Source organism: Nelusetta ayraudi, unplaced genomic scaffold, assembly GCF_046127955.1.
Source record: "Nelusetta ayraudi isolate G7.1 ecotype Tasmania unplaced genomic scaffold, CSIRO-AGI_Nayr_v1 ptg000011l, whole genome shotgun sequence".
NCBI lineage: Eukaryota > Metazoa > Chordata > Actinopteri > Tetraodontiformes > Monacanthidae > Nelusetta > Nelusetta ayraudi.
In genome coordinates this window covers 707,749-729,095 of record NW_027466061.1, presented here as the reverse complement: position 1 = coordinate 729,095, position 21,347 = coordinate 707,749, and the positions used below count along the sequence as shown (strand labels likewise).

The window sequence follows — 21,347 nt, the reverse complement described above, 5'->3', positions numbered from 1 at the left end:
ATGCAGTTTACCTCTATGCTGGTGCTGAGGCTCGGCAGCGTGTCTGAGGTCACTGCGGTGCTCTGAAGGCTGGAGAAGTCCCACAGGGTGACTGCCGTCACCGCGTCGGGCGTCTTGGAAGACTCCACCCATCTCTGGCTGTCCAATAAGGTCACTTCGTAAAACTCCTGGATATCTGAAGGAGACAGGAAGCAGTGAAGATGTGTTTCTATCTGACCACTCCGCCCCCTCTTGGTGACCCCTTGGTTGCAAGACCCGAACTTCTGGGACAGAGAGTAAAACATTGATCCATCATCAACTAATCAATCGTTGGCAAAAACCAGTGGAGAAAGAGAGAACTGCATCATGGGAAATCCAGCAGCCCTCTCAGCCAAGAACAGCATAATTGTGACCATTCAGTTTTAGCACAGAAGTCTCTTACAACCAGAAACGAGTTGGTGGAGATGTCCGTGTTTCTCAACGTGTAGGTCGCGACCCAAAAGCAGGTCGCGGAGCTGTTTTGATTGGGTCGTGGCTTCGTGGGCAGTTTTATTTATAGAAAAAATGTTGAGCATTTATTTTCAATTAAATAAATTATTTGCTTGACATGATAAAAAGTGGGCTAGCATTTTTGCTTTAGTGGATTAAACTTGGGTTTCGTCTTCACGACAAGGAAAAATGTGGGTACAGAGACTCTACCAGTTGAGAACCACTGGTCTAAACCACTAGTAAAAAAAAAAAAGGTAAAAATCATGTCAGGCTTTTATCCACAGGGACTTGTAATACTTGTATGTACACACCGTGTACTGGGTAGTACCCCGTTTTGCAGTACTTGTGCTGTAATTTCCCCAGGTCTCTCCTGTTCTGTGTTCCAGCATAACAAACAAAAAAATAAATAAATAAATAAATAAACATAATAAAAAAACTTTATACGTGTTCCCACACTACAGCTCCGCCCATCAGCCAGCGGCAGTGACAGATGGAGACGAGGCGCCACTGTTGCTGCCAGACATCCGACTGACACGAGCGGCATCAACCCAGCGAGGCCGCCGGACCAATCAGCTGACAAAGCGACGCGGCTAAAAACAATCCTGAAAACTGGTGTCGGAACCGGAACCTGGGCTACCGACCCAATGCCGTTTAGTTCGGTAGCCCCGCCCACCAACACCATATAAACCCCGACTCTGTGGCGATGCCGGCGAACACTCGGTGGTGGTGACCATCAACAACTGGAACCACTTCCCGATTCAGCGGTAGGAGCCTGCAGGACAGAAGCTGAGGCCGTCTGTGGGAACAAGGCCAGTGTGGGGATTACAGAGTGGGGTAATCATCGTGTCTACACAAGGATTACTCTCGACTCCGCCCCCCACCACGCAGTATGCCGGCGGTTTTCACGGGGGCCCATCATGGCACAAAGACCAACCAGGGATGGCAGGAGGAGCAGGAGGAGGGGCTTGATGAACGAACACTTAGTGCAATCAGTCAGGATGTCTGAAGAAACATTGAGCGGCAATACACGACTTGACACGTGTGGTGGAGGAGCGGCAGCGGCAGCAGCAGCAGAAGCAGCAGCGGCAGCAGCAGCAGCGCCTGAGGGGGAGGAGGTGTATGAGAAGCTCTGGTAGAGCGCTTCTTGTGCTGCAGTTAATTGATTTATACTGCCTTCCTGGTCATGTGACTACCCATTTATTACTGAATTTTAAAAATAAATCTTTGGTATATATGTCGGGCGACACAGTGGTGCAGTGGTTAGCACTGTCGCCTTGCAGCAAGAAGGTTGTGGGTTCGATTCCGGGCCTGGGGCCTCTCTGTGTGGAGTTTTCATGCTCTCCCCGTGTCTGCCTGGGTTCTCTCCGGGTTCTCCTGCTTCCTCCCACACTCCAAAAACATGCATGTGAGGTGAATTGGGAACTCTAAATTGACCGTAGGTGAGTGTGTGTGAGTGTGAATGGTTGTTTGTCTCTATGTGGCTCTGCAATGAAGTGGTCTTGTCCACCCTGCCTTCGCTGGATGACAGCTGGGATAGACTCCAGCAGACGGTTGAAGCACAACATCACTCCCTGGCCAATCAGAGGCCGGCATGCTGCTGACATTATATTTCAGACTCTGTTCAGCCTGTTCAGAATCCCAGCAAGAAGGTCCTAAAAGAGGCGGGTACCGTCCGGGGAGCGTCATGCAATGGAAAACCCTTTAAACTGAGTTGAGTCGAGTGGAAACAGCGACAACACACACACACACACACACACACACACACACACACACACACACACACACACACACACACACACACACACACACACGCAGTTGCAGATGTACCTATGAGGGCCTGGAACAAGCTGCTCTGGAAGATGTCGATGACTCTCTGGATGGAGAGACGGCTCCCGTTCCTCAGTGCACTGCAGCCTGGACCGGTACTCCTCCAGCAGCACCAGAGCTCGCTGTGCATCTGGGAGACAGCAGGGGGAGACAATGAATCACATCACATCACATGATGAGAGACACACAACTCAAGCCTCCTCCTCATCACAACCAGCTCAGCGTCCCCGTGACAAAGTGCCTGTCCTGAGACTAGGGCGTTGTGGGTTCGACACCCAGTCGAATGCCAGCATCAAGCACCAGGGTTCGACTGGGACACAGATTGCTCAGTGTGGCATCAGTGTGTGATGTCACACGGAGAAGCGCTTCACAAGATTCACAAGTTCCAGATGCATTGGCAGCAGCATCTGAGTTGACCCTGAAGAATGACGGTAGATTTCCTCCTCCACTTGCAGTGTCAGCAGCACTCGAACATCACCGTCTCTCAGCCAGTTCACGCTGCACTTTTCCTGCTGCTTTTCCTGTGTGAGTTTTTGAATCCCTCAGTGGTGGTGAGCGGCTCACACAGTATCAGAAGTCATCAAAACTTCACACCTCCAGCCCAGTGAGGACTGAGGACTCGCGCTGATACTGTTTGTAAGACCACCTCCAATATAGTCCCTGATAGTGCCATTGGTACTACCTCTGATTTTACCTGTGATACCTTCTCTGATATCGCTCTGATACTGCCTGTGGTACTACCTCTGATATTAACTGTGATCCTGCCTGTGATACCTTCTGTGATATCGCTCTGATACTGCCTGTGGTACTACCTCTGATATTAACTGTGATCCTGCCTGTGATACCTTCTGTGATATCGCTCTGATACTGCCTGTGGTACTACCTCTGATATTAACTGTGATACTGCCTGTGATACCTTCTGTGATATCGCTCTGATACTGCCTCTGGTACTACCTCTGATATTACCTGTGATGCTGCTTGTGATACTGTTTTCAACACTGCCTCTTATACTACCTGTTATACCATCTCTGATATTTCCTCCAATACTTCCTGTGATACAACCTCCAATATTACCTGTGATACTGCCAGTGGCACTGTTACCGATACTACCTGTGATACTACTTGTGATACTGCCTCTGATACTACCTTTGACACAGCCTGTGATGCTGTCATGGATACTGCCTCCAGTACTACCTGTGACACTACCTCTGAGATTACCTGTGATGCAGCCTGAGATACCTTCTGTGATATCGCTCTGATACTGCCTCTGGTACTACCTCTGAGATTACCTATGATGCAGCCTGAGATACTGCCTCCAAAACTAGATGCGATACTGTCTCTAAAATCATCTCTGATACTGCCTCCAATACTACTCCTTATAATATCCCTAATGCTGCCTGTGCCGCTACTCTTCATATGAGTCCCTCTGATACTGCCTGTGATACTACCCTTCAAATGAGCACCTTTGATACTACTTCTGATACTACCTGCGATACTACCGCTCATATGAGTGGCTCTGATGCCAATACTACCTCAGAAGGTGTCTCATTGGCACAGCGCACTCCGTGGCAGCGAGGTGGCTGAGAGAGAATGGAAGTGGCCGTAGGCAGGCTGTGTGAGGAGGGCTGTGTGTTTCCAGGCACTGCTGCTCCTTCGTCAGGGGGTGCAACACGGAGGACAAACTTCACATGTATGTGATAATTAATGGAATGCTAACTGAAACAGCCAGCTGTGTGCGTGTGTAAAGAGCACAGAACAGACACAATTTTGCAATTTACACACAGTTGTTCAGTCCAAGTGAGCTGCCATCCATCCAGCCATTCATCCTATCGATCCATCCTTGGACTCCCTGCTCACTGACGGTTCTGACGTCACAGTGCCGAACTTCAGTTGGTGTGTGTTTGATTGACCTGAAGTTACAGCCAAAGTGTGTGTGTGTGTGTGTGTGTGTGTGTGTGTGTGTGTGTGTGTGTGTGTGTGTGTGTGTGTACGCGCGCGCGCGCCCCCGTGTTGGATGTTTAATTCATCGCTGTGTATTTTTAGCGGCTCTTTCCTCACAAGGTGCCCCACATAAAACTTGGTGAGCAGCGGCTAACTGGCTAGCACCACTTCAACTTTCCGTCCCCGTCACGGCCCGGTCCGGCCCGGCCGAGTTGGCTGCACCCGGCCGAACCCAAGAGAGCGAGTTCTGTTCGAGTTGGACCGTGTTTCGGACCGCTTCCAGCAAAATCGGCCCTCCGGCGGTTAGCCGTTAGCCGCTAGTTGGGAAGCTGCGCTAAGTGAGCGGCTTACCTTTCTTCCTGACAGGCATGGTTCGGTCCGGCTCGGCTCGGCTCGGGACGGCACGCTCCCGCTGGCCCGGCACACGGCAGCTGTTGGTCCTATCGAGCCGCGGAGTCCGCACTCCAAGTCCGGCTAAAAAAAATCCCTCCGCGGGACACAAGTTGCTGCGGGGCGAAAAGGCAAAAGTCCACGTCCGGTACCGATGGTCCGGACCGGCGGACTTCGTTCCGGGTGGGCGGACAGTCGAACCCCGCGCCTTTTCGACCCCCCCAACGACTTCGAAGTGACCCTACGGGCCCCGCCGAGCCGAGAACGCCGAACTCCGGGCCGAGGAGGAGGCAGGGGGTGCCGCTTCTTCACTCCAACTTGTGGCCGAAGTCCGTCCGGGAGGCTCCGCAAGTCCCACCGAGCCCGCAGCGCCTTCTCCCGCACTGGCACGCACTCTTCGCCCCGTTCGCAGCACAGCCTGCGGTCTGCATTCGTGTCAAAGTTCTCCGGAGGAAACTCCTCCTCTTTTCCTTCCACTTCCCCCTTCTCCTCCTCCTCCTCCTCCTCCCCTTCTCCACCACCTTTTCCTCCTCCTCCTCCCCTTTCTCCTCCTCAGCGCCACTAATTCCAAACTTTCCTCCAAAATGGCGGCTGGCGGGGCTGCAGACGTGAACCACGTGACGTCCGAAAGTCCAATGAAGCTGCTCACCTCTAGGAGCCGGGAGGAGGAGCAGGAGCAAGAGGAGCAAACTTTGGATGCAGGTGGGAAGAGGAGAGGAGTGGGCGCTGTTTCTTGAGGGAGAGGAGAAAAGATTGGGGGGATGGGGAGGAGGTAGTGGTGAGGCAGAAGGTGGAGGTCACTGTCGCAGCCTGAACTCTTCGCATCAGTGCAGGAGGAGCATCCAGGATGGAGGACTGTCAGCTGCTCTGCCTTCTTCTTCTCTCATCCGTACAGTGATCTTCATTTTGTCCACAGTGAGACTTCTAGTCTTCCATGACTTTGGTGGCGATGACAACGAGACTGAGGAGAAGAAGCATCTCCTCCCTCAGGATGAGGTGCTCCAGCCCAGATGGAAGTACCACTCTTATTTTTAGACAAGCATGTTTAATGAATGACCCCTCCACCATTCTGCAGCCACTCTGTTAAGGCGCAGGAGGGAAAGCTAACATGCTCAGCTGATCTTAGTATCCTGGCTGCCGGCAAGAGAGCATTGGTCTTCACTTGAAAGACAACAATAAAGATAAAGACAGCAGTGTGGGAAAAGGCTAGCTCTTTTTGGTGCTGCAAAACGAAAGGTCAGAGGTCAGCATATTTGAAGGGACGGATGAGAAAGCCATTAGTTTAGCTCAGGCTAAAGGCTGTAAACCTTGAAGCTGCCTTTGCATTGGGGTGAACAGATGTAGTTAACTCTAGCGGGTCACTCCCTTTGTGAACAACTAATCAAATTTTGGGGGCGAGGCTCTGTGCTCAACTCAAATGTTGCTTTTTGCTGACTTCTCTTTGTGTGTTGTTGTGAACTGTATAATATTTTTTTATTAGATTCCACCAAAGGAGCTGTGTGAGTCTGATCGACAACTGTGTGTGTGTGTGTGTGTGTGTGTGTGTGTGTGTGTGTGTGTGTGTGCTTGGGTTGCCAAAGTCCAGATTGATGCCAAGATTAATTATGAACATGTTGTGCGGATTGGAATGAGGTTGACATGATGTGAGCCAGTCACATGACCATGTTGGGCAGCAGCGCTGAGGTTGTGGTGCAGATGGACGATAAATCCTCATCCTCATGTTTGACACAGAGCCGACGAGGCCTCGGCTCGGTCTGTCACCGGGAGACAGCGGCGCATCAGCGTTACCATGAAAACAGACGCTTCGCCTCCACAAGAGAGAGAACAACTTGTATTGTGAACACACTTTTTGCCCTGTCGTCCACTGTTACACCATCCTGATATTGTTGTGCTAATTGTTGTGTTAGCCTGTTTGTTGGTTTGAGGGAAGCACCAGATTTCACTTTTTCAACCTTCTACGAATAAAAATAAATTTGCTACTGGACTTTTTCTTTAGACTGACCGTCTACCACCACCATCAGGAATTACTTGGTCCTGATGGTGATTGACAATATGAGAAGCTGTTAGCTCATTGTTAGCAGTTAATTTGTTGTTTGTTGATAATATTGGGAATTAGTTGAAATATTCCCTGCAGAAACCTAGTGGTCAGCATTACATCATGTGATTGTTTTACAAGGTACCAATAGTTATGTGATGGTACGTAGTCAACAGCCAACCAGAAACACAAATCACATCAGCTGTTGATTGGTTTCAATACGCACACAGTGTTAGTCGGAGCCACAATGGTACAACAGTGAGTCCTGACACTAATGTCATCACACTCTGTGCGTTTGTGTGCATGTGCTTCTGTCAGCTGACCATCTGTGGTGAACAGTGGGGCTATTATGAATGCCTCCAGCCCCTCCCAATTCTAATCAACAGGAAGCAGCATCTGATTATCCCACCTGGACAGGTGTAGAACAGCAATCTGTAACCTTTTCTTTGCAAAGGGACTATATATATATATATATATACATACATAAATACAGTCCCCTCCAATATACACATACATATATATACATTATACATATATATGGGTATGGGTATATATTGTCATACTGGTGTTTTAAGCCTTTTGCCAATATTTTGTTCAACATCTGGATAACAAGATTCATCACTTCCAGGAAGTCATCAGGAACTGTTTGACCGTGCTTCCTGGAGCAAGGTCGAGTGGAAGGTGACAAGCTTGTTTTCTGAAGTGAAGTCATACTCTGGAGACACTGGTGTTGATCTGTTTGGCTTCAGACCGTTGACCACAGCCCCAAGAGAACGTCCTCCGCTCGAAGACCTCTTCCCTCAGCCAAACAGAACTCAGAACTCTGCCTGCAGAACAGCACTGTCTGCTCAATATCCATCCCATCACAAGTTTCATCACAGGCAACAGAGACGACTGGAGCTGCATTTAGATCTGGAATTTCTGACGTTTGCCATTGTTATCGTCCCTCCTTGCCAAACGGGACGTCTCATCTATTTTCGGAATGATTTCTTCTTTGTTTTTGTAGTCCGAGAACAGCTGATAATCTGATCTTCTTTTATCTTCTTTTATGAATGAACTCTTCATCCGTGAACGGTTTGTCAGGTCACACTGACCCTTGACTTGCCACCAAACTAGCTGCAGTTCAGAGCTTTTATCCATTACTTAAAACTGCTTATTTTCTGCTTCACCCTCTGCATCGATTCTGAATGTGTTTTTTCTCTCTCTCCTCTTTCAGCAAATGACAAATGCTTCCGAAAATATCTTTCGACAAGGATTTTCATGTTGTTTGTCGATAACTTTCTGCCACATATACTACTCCAGAAATCCAGCAGCAGTTGCAGTGGAGATTTTAAATGCAAATATTTTTCATTTTAGCAAGCTAGAGGCACCTGGAGGATGTTGATGTGCTCGCTGCAACATATATACAAAATGTCAAATATTTTTCTTAATACAATTTGTTCATGATATATTGCTCCAGTTTGACAATGCATAGACATTGCACACACATGGCTAGTGCTAATGTGTTTAAACGTTTTGCTGGTGTCTTGACTTTCTTCTCACCCTGACTGCTTCACGAGGAGCCAATAAAGGACCACCGAATTGAATCAACAATAATTGGAGCCGTTCATGAGCTTCGAGCTGAAGATCCTGTGTGACACGAAGCCTGGTCAGTTGCTCCCTCTTGTGGCTGCCATTGCATATCGCCTCTAACCCCTGACTTGGCGATCGGCTGCTATGACGTCAACAACTGAAAACAAAAAAAAATACAAACTAACTCTATGAGGAACAAACACCATTCTGTTATCAAAACATGATTATAGATGCAATACGTCTCACTTTCCAGCAGATGTCTCCCTATCACACCAGGATTAATGTTTTGGTCTGGCAGATGCATAGTACTTACAAAAATAAAATTAGCACCTTCGGCATCTAGCTGAACAAATACGGAACAAAAAAAAAACCCAAAGAAATACAATAGAATACAATAGAAAAGGAAAGCGGTATCACAAGAAATGGTCTTGACTGTCAGGTGACCGTTGGAGCTACACTGTTTCAGAGAATGAAAACATCTAAACTTCATGTTTCCGTCTCACACAACACATAGAGTCCAGACTAGTACTAACTGGATTAAGATGAAATTATTTTAGTAGGAACTTCTGTAGACTTTACTTTGGAGCTGAAAAACCTACACCTTGTTTGTAGGTGTTTCCGTGGAGAATGTGCACCAGGTTTATCTGGCTTTAGTTATAACAGATTCCCGCTGTCATTCCTCGATGTTCGCAGATTTCTGCATAGCAGGACGGAACGACGACGTCAACACTAAAAACAAATTGGGAATGATAACTCAAAAGAATTGGTTATTGTTAATAAAACATTTCAACCTTTTCTCATTCAGTTTGCTTTCATTCCCGCGGCACAGTGGCGGGTAGTGAGTGATTGGCCCATCACCGCCTTCACTCAGACATCCACCCTGACCGACTGACAAAGATCTCCAAAAACCCACACACACCCTCAACACTGTTTTCTCTTCCAGCGTCATAGGCAAGATACACGACTAAAACAACAAAACAAAAACGAAAATTAAGACTCAAGAACTTTCTTTGTTCTTTGCAATGACGAAAAAAAAAAGAGTTAAAACAAGTGTTAATATTCTTAATATCCTGACATTTGCTTCACCAAATTAAGTTAAAGGGGATATTATTTGATTTGATTATTGCAGTCAATATGGCTAAATTAATGTTGACATTACATTTATTGTCAATTTTTGTTCTGGTCCTGTCCTTAGGTGACAAACTTAGATTTTATACCTCTTATAATCACACATCAAGAATTGACATTTGTTTGGATGTGCAAGCTGAGAGGAAAAGAATCGGCTAGTTTTTAAAGTGGACACAAGGGGGAGGCAAAGTTCCGGTTAGCCGCTGGAGTCTGACAGAGTGCGTCGCAACAAAATGATTATGTTGATGAAAGAATAATATTAAACTCGACAGTGCGACTGGTCCGTCTGGTTTCAGCTCCTCTTTCTCTCGGGTCGCAGTGAAGCCCCGCCTGTCTGTTATGACTTCCTGAAAGAAATCCTAAATCCGACCCAGACTACGGTGCGTCGGTTTTCACCTTTAGTGAGACAGTAAATCGGGGACTGAACATTCCTGTCGAACATGAACGAACAGCTCAGATCCTCCTTCAAGCTCAGTCATGTTTGATGCAGACTCCGCCCCTCAAACAGCAGCCACACCAGACACCTTCGGTGAGGCCTTCAACGAACAGCACCCATCACTCACTGCCTCCCCCTCCTGGCTGACAAGAATTATTGCACCATCGACGACTCTGCAAATTTACTTCAGCTGTCCGTCGGTAGTTGTGCTGTTGCTCGAGTGATACCAGCACCAGGTGCTCGATGGGCCCGTCACCTCCTTCGATCCTACGGTTGCTGGGATGGCGGCAGCTCGTCTTACCCGGCAGGAAACAAACCAGTAGACATTCAAAGTACAACTCACAAAATAAAAGTCCGGTTTATTGTCAAACAACAAACTTTGCACATACATCAAAACAGGCCGTCATAAAAGAAAAAGTCGCTGACAAAACAAAGAGGAAAAGAAAAGAGGCTCTTTTCTTTGGCCTTACCCTCCCATACAAACAAACTAGTTATGGTACAGCTAAAGTACATACATTAAATTTACTGGAATGCTCTGAGTTCAACAGCTGCTTGTTTTGTTTGGACTGTTTTACACGTTTTCCCTAAAGTTGTCACATGGTCAACCACGTAGAATCTGATAGGAGCACCGATTTGGTCTGACGGGAGAGAGGCGTGCCCCCTCCGAACAATATGTACAAAAATAGAAAATGTAAAGAAAAATACAAACAAATTCTCGTTGGTATTGAAGAGAAGCCGGATTCGATGCTGGCGGGTTCCTCTACAAAATCACTTTGCCGCTGTATGTGTGTGTGTGTTGAACTCTACTTGCTAATGACCATGTTGAATTTTTTTTCTTAAATCAGCCCCCCTGCCCCCCCCACCTGTGACACATTAAACGGTCAGAGGTGAGGAAACAGGAAGTGGTTCAGCAGGACGTCGCAGGGAAACACATCAATCATCATCATCGGTTTTCTGCTTCTTGGTCTCAACATCCTGAAGAAGAAAAGAACAAAAACGAGTAAAGACGGTGATGTGACTGGCGAGCAGCGCACACAGTAAAGTCGAGGTCAGGTGACACCTCTCACCTCTTCGTCATCATCATCATCCTCCGCTGCCCGTTTTGTGCCGCCCTCCAGATCGTCGTCGTCGTCCTCTTCGTCTTCCTCCTCGCCTGCAGCCGGGAAGGGGAGAGCGTTCGTTTTCTGGCTCCGACAGGAAGTGACCGTGTGGCCAAACAAACGACCTTCTACCCACCATCCCCGTCGTCTTCCTCGTCCTCTTCGTCCACCTCGTCTTCCTCCTCGTCATCTACGTCTGGCTCGCCGTTCTCATCATTCTCCTGGAAAAAGAATTTTGGTGATCAGAAAGAGGGACACAGCACAACACCGAAAGGTTCAGACAGGAAGTGAAGATTGCAGTACCTTCCCGTTGGTGGCGCTGTCCTTGCCGTTCTCCTTATCCTCCAGGAGCTTCTTATCCTTCAGGTCCTGCAGGCCACAAACACAGGGGAGCCGGTGTCCCAGTTAAACCAGTCCCAGAGGCAGCTGGGAGCCCACCCCCTCACCTCCTCCTCCTCTCTGTGTGTTGTAATATGATACTCGATCGACCCCGCGGGGCATTCTGGGTATTGTAGTCTTCGCGGCCGCCGTTCCCCCATATGTCGCAGACACGCCCGGCGAGAGGCACTCCAATGCCCACGATGCACTGCTCCATTTAAAATAACAAAGAGGCGGGGGGAGGGGGCGGGGACGAGCGCCATGCACGCGGCCGCCTCTTGTTGTAACGGAGGCAGTAAAGGACAATAGAGACGACACATGGCGGCGGAGCGGAGCGGCCGCGGACACCCACCGAGCTGGGGTCCCCGCCGAGCGCCCTTCCCACCCCCTAACACTCCACCTCCGCCCCCCCAACACATACACTCGGTGCTATTGATTGATAGCGTTTTCCATAATCTGATTGGTTCAAATCCATTAAGCTGTTTAGCGGCAGCCGCGGCTGCCTCGATGCCCGCCTGCGCGGAAAAACGGTTCAGCCGCAGCGGCCGACGAGGAGGCGGATTAACCGCTAATGCCGAGCCACCGCTCCGTCCCTGCCCCCCCGAGATGGTCGCCTTTCGGTCGGCCCGCAGGCTGGACTTGGTCCCGCTGGCCCCCGGGGTGGCCCGATTAAAGTTTTACCCACAGGAACAAAGTCCAAAAACTGGACGAGCAACATTTTTTAATTTTTTTTTTTTTTTACGCGATCGCTGGATCCCACTCAAATACGCACGCACGCACACGCACACCTCACGACCGCCGTCACAGACAGAAAGTTTTTCCCCCGAGACGAAATCGCGCCCACGGACGCACAGAGAGAGAGCGACAAGAGGCGGAAGCTGCGCTCCGGTAACCGGAGGCGCGGCGGCGGTAAACAAACCGGGTCGGTGCAGCTGGGTTCGAACAGTCTCTGCACCCCGGTTTGGCATCTTTACTCTTTTTTTTCCTTCTTTTCTTTTTTTTTTTTTTTTAACAAAAAAACAAACAACCCGAATTTCAATCTGGCGCCACCTCCCTCATTCAAACGGGACCGAACGGAACGGATAAACTGCAGGAAGCTACGGGGCCCCTTACCGTCCCGACCGGACCTGCTCGGAGAGGTTCGTTTGCTGGACCAGAAGCGGATTTGCGCGGCGGTGTCCCGCCGACCGCACAAACGCATGTAACGCAATGAACGAACGGACGGACGGACGGACGGACGGATGCGATGAGCGCGCAGCAAAATACGCGCGGGTTGAGCTGGCCCGCGGCGGCAGATGTAAGGGAAAAAGGTTCCGGTGCGGTACGGTTCGAACTCGGCGAGTGTGCTCCTGCGAGGAGAACCGAGCCGCCAGTATAAACAAAGAACCCGCGCAGACGCTCCGGACAATGAGAAGCGGAGGCTGCTCGCTCCCGCTCGGTGCAACACATCCTCTTTTCTTTCCTCACCTTGTCTTTTCCACACTTTTACAGGAACAAAATACACACCGACAATAAAGAATATATGAAATACACCGCCTCGCATCGGCCGGTCCATCACGCACCGCCCGCCTCCGGTTCGACTAAGCAAAGCGGCGGCAGTGGGTTCGGAAGGATGTGGTTCCACTGGTGGGGAGGGGAGAGAGACGGGGTCTTACCTTGGCAGAGATCTCGGCGCTGGCGTCGACCTTCGTGTCTGCCATTGTTCGAGCGGGACAAAATAAAGGACGGTTCAAATGAAAGGGTGAAATAATCCGGGTTTCGGCTCGGACTCGATGACACTCGCAGCTTTCTTGGAGTTGCCAGTGGCCGCGGAGGACGACGGCCGCGCTTTATATATAGGCTAGTGGGCGGGGCGCGCAGGGAGCTAGGCGGGCCGTGATTGGCTGCCGGCTTTACAGAGGTGTTCTTCCTCCTGCTTCGCACTGGAACAATGGCGAGAATTCTAAAACTAGAGGCCACGCCTCCACCCCACCACCACCACCGGTTCGCCGCTATTACACCCCCCTCTATCCCTATCGAGAGGGAAAAAAGAAAAGAAAAATACACAAATCTGGCGGATTAAACCGAGAAAACGGATTCACCGGTGAAATCGGTGGGAACCGTGGACCTCCACCGACCACCGAGAGAAACGGAGCGGCTAGAACAAGGGGGGACGGGACCGCCTCGGGGTTCTTTTTTTTTTTTTTATGTGTCTCACAATTTTGATTGATCGACGTTCATCCGGCTGAGGGGCTGGCCCCGCCCACCGAGCGAACCGGGACCGCGTCAGGAGGGTCTGAGTTTGTGGGGGGGGGTAGAGATGGTGCTGGTGGGGGGAAACAGTGCGTGTGTTTCGGACGATCGGTGGTGGTGGCGGAGCTGCGGCGGTGACGGTCTGTTCGTCAGCCGCCTTCTGAGCGCAATCAATCACATAAAGAGCGACAGTCGAGCGGGTGGAACACCGCCGCCATGTTCGGCCGCTGCCCCGCCCCTCCCCTCTCCTCTCCCCGGCGGCCATGTTTGGCTGCTTGTGGATGTGCGCACTTTTTTTTTTTTTTTTTACGTAACGTCCCAACAAGGTCGCCGCAGCGGGAGCAGCCGCTGCCGGTGGCCGCTGAGCTGAGGAGTGAGCTGAGAGCGGCCAGCCAGCTCGCTAGCCGGGCTCGGCTGTGAGCCGCTTCCCGCCACTTCATTCTGACAACACGGACACTGTGGTGACACGCAAAACAACCATGCGACGACATTTAAGTGCGCACAAATCTTTCGAGTGCTCGTGAAGTGAAACACAAGGCCAAACATTGAACTCTTACCGACGACAGAATACTTCACCGAGCCGAGCATGAGGAGGACAAAAGCGGCTGTGCAAAGCCGCCATTGCTGGGCTCGGGATGGGGGGGATGGGTGCAGACTCACTGAGCTGTGCTTCGCTCCGCAACTCGCTGCCCACAATCACATTCTGCTCTGATGACGCACTCCTGGCCGATAGGCGCACTCATTGGTTGGCAGAGTGGTGAATACGCGGCTTTGGCGCATGTCACGGCACGATTGGCTGCTGCGGTCGTCCGTCAATTCAAACGGCTCCGAGCGAGTTGGAACCTGCGGATCCTGGTTGATGGATCCGGACTGCGAGCGCAGTCACACGTACCTCATCCTGTTCCAGGAGCCATAATGTGACGGATCCGTGTTCCTGCGGCAGAAGCCTCCGTTCCAAAGGGTTCCAACCCTGAGGAAAGCGGCACAGCTGCTGCAGTCACACCACAATCTGTTGACACCCATCCTTCCCACACAACATAGTCAAGCTGTTTTTTTGTTTTTTTTTTAGCTGCTAGTGCGGCTCCACCCTTCCTTCTAGAAAAAGTAAATCGGACATGAAGAAGAAGCCAATCACAGTTCAGCTCTGGCTGCATACATCTTTACCTGAACCACCGTGTTGGTTCTGCCATTCAAGCCTTTAAAACCTCTGCAGGCTGGTTTAAACATCTCGGCACAAACATTCAGCAGGATGCACTTTTACTCGAGTATGAAGGCAGCAAGTGGGTGAATCTGGAGCCAACTTAGCTGTAGAGCCTTCCTGGCTGGCATGGGCAGCACAGGGGACCTGGTCTTGGTAAGAGGCTAGCCCTGGAGTTAGCCCACAAGCTAGCTGGAAGTTTGCCTACGACACAGATTAATGGTGGTTGACCCTTAACTCTTAAGCTCTGTGTGTGTGTGTGTGTGTGTGTGTGTGTGTGTGTGTGTGTGTGTGTGTGTTTTATGTGCCACCACCATCATTTTCACAGTTGAAAATCAGTAGAGAGTTCTTTATCGTTTTTCCTACAGCTTTCTCACTTCCTGTTTTTATGGTTGTATGGTCTCTTCCTGTGTGTAAGAAATGGGAAGGTGCTGTTACTTTTTACACATTTAAAAGTTTCAACCTGACCATCAGTCGTCATCAGCATGAAGAATGAAGAGCAGGAAGTGGAAGCTGAAGGATAGTGGGAAGAACTTCCTGAAAAATTAGCTTTTGAAGCCATCTCTCTCTCACACACACACACACATACACAAACATACCCTTGGTGGGTGTTTTATGACTTGTAGCTGGAGGCTACATATTAACAGCTGGAATTCTGTTGGAAGAACAAGCTGAGACAGTGAGGAGCTCAGAAACCTGCTACTCGTCAGCGCCCCCTCTGGCAGTGTGATGACAGGATCGTGTGTCGATCTGCTACAACAAAAACTTTGGCTGCTCTCACCTTCAGATTGTGATTTGGTGTGAACGCACCCTGAACTCCTCCAAACCAATCTTACCAATGCTGTTCTGCTGCTCAAATCAACACCTGTTACTACATTCAGTCCAGGCCACCAGTGAGGGCCGACTGTCCCCCAGTGCAGAATTATCCGGTGACCCAGAGAAAAGATCTCAGAGAGCCTCTTCCAGAAAATGCTGCTGTCTTCGGAACAGTTTCAGCGTGAGTAGCTCAGGACCATGTGGTCACACCTCCACCCAAAGTGCTGGCCCACGCTGGAAGATCAGAGCAAGTCACCCTTAAGAGTGCTCAAAGGTTCTTCAGCATCAGATTTGTTGCAATTTTAACTCACTGATTAGGATTCAGTCGTTCATCCTGGTTCTGTGTGAAAGTCAAATGCTTTTCTGGGTAAAAATAAATAAATAAAAAAGGCCCAAAGACTCAGTCCAACCAGCTGTGGAATGATACAGCCCTGTTACTCTCTACAAGAACGGAGTACTGCAGGTACTCCAAGTACTTCATCATCTACAAGTACTACATCTAGTGCTTTCACACAAACTTCTTTGTGGGACAACAGAAATAGAAGAGTGATGGCTGTAAGTAGTCCTCAACCAGCTGAGAACACAACATAATAGAGTTCAGAATTTAATACTAATTTAAAACCTGTTAGCACTGTTGCCTCACAGCAAAAAGGTTTTGGGTCCAATCCCAGGCCTGGGGCATTTTTGTGTGGAGTTTGCATGTTCTCCCTTCGTTTGCATGGGTTCTCTCCAGGTTCTCCAGCTTCCTCCCACAGTCCAATAAAGTGTAAATGAAAATCTAGCTGCCCCAAAAAATAGTTCAGCATTATTCTCCATGACACAACCTTCTTCTTCTTCTGCAGCTCCTGAGGTGAATTGGGAACTCTTAATTGTCCGTTGGTATGTGTGTGAGTGTGAATGGTTGGGCCTGTGATGAACTAGTCAAGGGTGTGACTCTGCCTTCACCCTATGACGGTTGGGATAGGCTCAAACTGAACCCTGCAATAACCCTGAGTGCAGGAAGAAGCAGGTAAAGAAGATGGATGGATGGATGACCAATAGAGTAGTGACAAAGCAGTGGTGCAAGTAATGAGCATGACACAAGAGTAGATAAAAAAAATACTACAAAATAAGGAACAAAACCCAAGATAAAGACAAAGGACAAAACAGCTTAAAAACAAAGAATTATGGGGCAGTGGGGAGGGAGAGAATACATGAATCAACATAAAATACTAAAGCGTAAACCTTCCTCAAACAGGAAGTCAAGATGTGATAGTGGCCGCCCTGAAATTGGGAGGCCCTGGGAGGTCCCTGGAGGCTTTGGGTGGCAACCCTCGAGGACAATGGAAAGATTCTGAAAAATTTCCAAACCAGAATGAAAAATACAGATCTTCAAAAGTGAAGTCTGTACTGTGGAAAAAAAACTGTTCAGAACTGTTCCTTTAATGTGCCCCCCTCCCTACGCACACACACACACACACACACACACACACTCAATTTGACGTGACCCATTTCCTGTCCTATTGGAGCACTCCTGTCTTTGTGCTGATATATTAGCATGAAAAGAGACTTTTAGATGGAGTGTGGTGGAGGGAGAGGAGGTAGAACAGGAGGTAGGGCAGGAGAAGAAGGAGGAGGAGCCTGTGTTTTCTCAGGTAACTTCCTCCAGGTGTTTTTCTGGCTAAGGAGAGACTTGTTGAACAAACAGCCTCTCGGGAGAAGACAAAACCCAGATACCAGAATCTAGTTTGCCACCTGGTGGCATCAGCAGGAAGTGACAAATTGCACCACCTGGTTGCAGGAAACGTTCCAGAATGGTTTGTTCAACGCAGGTCGACTCAGTTTGAGAAAGTTATGTTAAAATTGCTTGCAGCTTCAGACAGAACAAGAGTTTTGGGTGGTCAAAGGTCAGAGTGTCAATCTCTCTCTATCTCTCGCTCTCTCTCACACACATACACACACATTATTATGATGGTTATGGTGCATATGATGATGGAAACAAACAGCAGAGAATCAAAGAGTTCAGTTATTCTCCTCTTCCACCCCCCTTTTCCTCACCAGGTTAAGTCAGTGGGACGTATTTAGCACAAAGATTAGAAAAACCATAAACAATCTCCCGGAATCGAAATAATAATCCCGTTCGGTCCTCAGATTACTACAGATCTATAGTCACTGCTGCCCTCTTGTGGTCCACTAACACATTTAAATTTGAGTTTTTGTGTCGGAAAGTTCTTCTCTGTTTGAAATGAGGGTTATTCCCTTGATTTTTTTTTTCACATTAGTTATTATTGGTTCATTTATAGGAACGGATCAAAACTACTCAAGAGACAAAATGATGCAGCTCTTATCCACTGTTGGACAAGACTGGGTTATTATACATTCAAACACCTGTCAGTTCCATCTGTGAACACCAGGGGGCCACGGCGTCAAACTGTGTGTGTCCACACTGAGGGACCGTAATAGATGATGAGCTCGGCTTCCCACGCTGCATGAGTGGAACCTCTCAGCCTGGAGATTCGACTCTGGGCCTTAGGGACAGAACCAGAACCGGGGACGCTGACTGGATGAAAGCAGCAGAGGAGTGGACCCTGAAAACGTCCCGCTGGTCTATGATGAACCCTCTGTGCAGAGACCACCGCGGCCTGCAGAGGGCGTCAACACTGCCTGCAGCGTTGTTCAGAGTCCCCTCCCACACCGACCGACATCAAACGGTCTTTTGATACACGACGCCGTTCGGGGAGGGGGGTGTTGAGGTTTCCGGTAGTTCATAGTCCTTAGTTCATGTGTTTTTGGCTCATTGGGAAAATAGCAGGTTAATTTTTAAAACCTTTCGTCGAGAAGCAGTTGGTTGAGGAACTTTTTGGAACAAAAGTCAAATTGATGAGCATGAATTTGATGATGCAGCTTGTGTGTGTGTGTGTGTGTGTGTGTGTGTGTGTGTGTGTGTGTGTGTGTGAGAGAGAGAGAGAGAGAGAGAGAGAGAGAGAGAAAAGAGAGAGTGAGTGTGTGTGTGTGTGTGTGTGTGTGTGTGTGTGTGTGTGTGTTAATAAAGTGTAAATGTAAAACTAGGTTCCCATAAAAATAGATCAGCTTTTGTTCTCCATGACACAACCTTCTTCTTCTTCTTCTTCTTCTTCAGCAGCTCCTGAAATGGCGGCTGAGCGGTAGGACAGGAAGTCCGGGCTGGAGCGGCACTCAGCCGGATCTGGACTCGTGTGTGTGTGTGTGTTTGCGTGTGTGTTTGCGTGTGTGCGCGCGCGCTCCCTGCTCACCGGGATTTTTGGTCGGTTGACTACTTGATTGGGAAATAAATAAATGTTGAATCTTAAAAATTTGAACCGTATGTAATTCAGAAGTATTCTTAATTGTACTGAACCCAGAGCCAAAAGAGAACAGCACAGCATGCAGACTGCAAATGTGCAGCTAAGTTAACGTAGCGTTCAGGGTCATTTACAGAAGATGTAATTTTATGTTCTGTGTACTACCTTTTACAGCATCATGAGCAGAACCACAGACAACTAACATTTTTCCAAGTGAATATTTTCCAGATGGTGGCGCCATCGTGAGGTGTGGTACCTGCTGTGTCAGTAACTGTTTTGAATTATGTCTATACTTGATTATTACACTTGAAAGTGTATTTATGGTCCACTGGTTAAGGTCTGACTAACTGCTCAAAGGCAAGTGGACGACAGGAAGGGATGTTAACACACGAATGACATAGAAACAGTGAAGGGTGCCAATTAAAGCCTGGTAGTGTGTCAGGTTCCCGCTGCTTCTACTTTTAGTTTCTCTACTAACTTTGCTGATGCTTCTGGTTATCTAGCCAGTTTTCTTCTAGATATCTTGATGGTTTTGCCTCAGGTTCTCCCTCTAGTTCTCTTTGCTGGTTCTGCCTCAGGCTCTCATTTTAAAGGTCTTGCTGGTTCTTCCTCAGGTTCTTCAAATTTTTTTGCTGGTTCTGCCCCTAGTTCTCCTGCTATTTCTCTTGCTGGTTCTGCCTCATGTTCCCCCTCTAGTTCTTTTCCTCGTTTTGCCCCCGGTTCTCCTTCAACATCTCTTGCTGGCTCTCTTCTGCGTTCCGTGGAGATGCTCACTGCTTCTGGTCAACCTGCGTTAGACTGAAGTGGGACACATCTGTTCAGTGTCGCGTCGACTCGAAGCGGGAGACCAAAGAATGAGGAAGTGCTGGTGCTCGTTACTGTGCCCTTCCTGTTTTTCTTCCAGAGTTGCCTTCATCACACCACTCCAGCAGTGTCGCAGATGAGGGACACATGAAGTGAGCCGGACGGCTAAAGCTCCACAAGCGCCACGCCCCTGATGGAGGTGAATCACGTGATCTGACACACCTGAGGCATCGCAGCAAATGGGAATTAAGCTTTCTTTTGCTTCCTTTGCTGATTTGAAACCAGTGAAGAAGAAAGAGAAGCTGATTAGCTTTTATGCTTCCCCCTGACAGTTGATGAGAAACAGGAAGTGCTGCTTCCTGCGGGGCTTGGTGTGAAATCAGACACAGCCGGAGACACGAAAAAGGCTTGTGGGGAGGCGACAGGAAACGGTTTCAGTGTCACGGGCTGCTGTTGGCTCCCAGACGCACGGGTTAGCACCTGTTAGCACCCGCGCACGCCAAATGCTTCAGTCACAACTCGACTGCCCTCTGCCGGTCGCGCAATGAACGACAGAACCTGCTCGTCATGGCAACCGCACCGACCTAGCGGTCACCAGAGTGAGGTCAGTGTTTCCATGGCAACGGAGCAGATGAACAGTAATCCGTCCTTTGGAGGGGAGGGCCAGGGAGAGGAGGAGAAGGGAGTTGAGGAGGTGAGGGGAGGGATTAAACACTGATGTGCAGCTGCAGCTCCTGCAGGAGCCGGGGAGGAGCGAGGGAGGAGTCAGAGGGATAATGATGTCACTGTGGGAGAGGGCAGGACTGCAGATTATATGAATACATTAGTTTGAAACCTCCCCTCCGCTCCTCCCCCAACCGTCGTTTCAAACCTCAGAGGCCTCCGATTGGCTGGCTGTCTGGCTGGACGAGAGGTGTGAGGGGGTGTGGAGGAACAGCCAATCAGGCGCTCTCCCCGTCTCCCACCTCCCCCCTTAATGAATATTCACCCTTCAACCTAACCTTCCCTCCCCCTCAGGGAACCTGTGGTCCCGCCTCCTTCCTGCAGTCTTCAGCCGAGAGGGGGGTGGGGAAGGTATCAGGTTACAGTCGCTATAAATAACCAGCAGCCATCTTGTCTCCTTTCCTCTGCCTGAGTGCGTTTGTGCGCGCGCGTGCGTTGCTGGCTCCTGGGACTGACGGAGAGTCATGTGACCAGCTAAAGCCCAGATCTTCAGCTGGTTGTTGTCGAAATGGCTGCTGCTGCTCCTCAGCGTGTTGCATCCACAGCCACTGCGACACTGGAGTGGTGCGTTCAGGGCCTGCCAGAGAAGTCCGTCTGTCGTCGGCTTCAAATGGACTTCTAATTTTTAATTCATATTCCTGCGGCACTCTAGATGTGTGTGTATATATATATAAACATTCTGAGAGATTTGGTTGGTTAGCTAATCACACACTGGGCCAACTGGTTTCACTGCTGCGGTTCAACTCCATGATCCAGTCCCAATGTTGGCGCCCTCATGCTGATCTGAATCTGAGCAAAGGTCGAGTTGCGTGTTTTTTTTTTCTCACTGTGCTGTGGGAAAGTATGTCAAAAGGAAAGGCTTCAGTCACTGCACAGGCATACTAAGCTGCGACACACACACACACACACACACACACACACACACACACACACACACACACACACACACACACACACACACACACACACACACACACACACACACACACACACACACACA

At 49.2% G+C, this 21,347-nt stretch overlaps 1 protein-coding gene across 1 annotated transcript in view; it reads right to left on the bottom strand.

Moving 5' to 3' along the window:
* LOC142884341 (discs large homolog 1-like protein) overlaps window positions 1-5,071 on the bottom strand; it is a 30,450-nt gene extending 25,379 nt beyond the window's left edge. The window contains 4 exon segments of the mRNA XM_076019869.1: window positions 12-175; window positions 2,296-2,357; window positions 2,359-2,425; window positions 4,588-5,071. Of these exon segments, the coding sequence (XP_075875984.1) occupies window positions 12-175; window positions 2,296-2,357; window positions 2,359-2,425; window positions 4,588-4,606 (312 nt within the window). The 5' untranslated portion in view covers window positions 4,607-5,071.
* Between the last annotated feature and the right edge of the window lie 16,276 nt (window positions 5,072-21,347).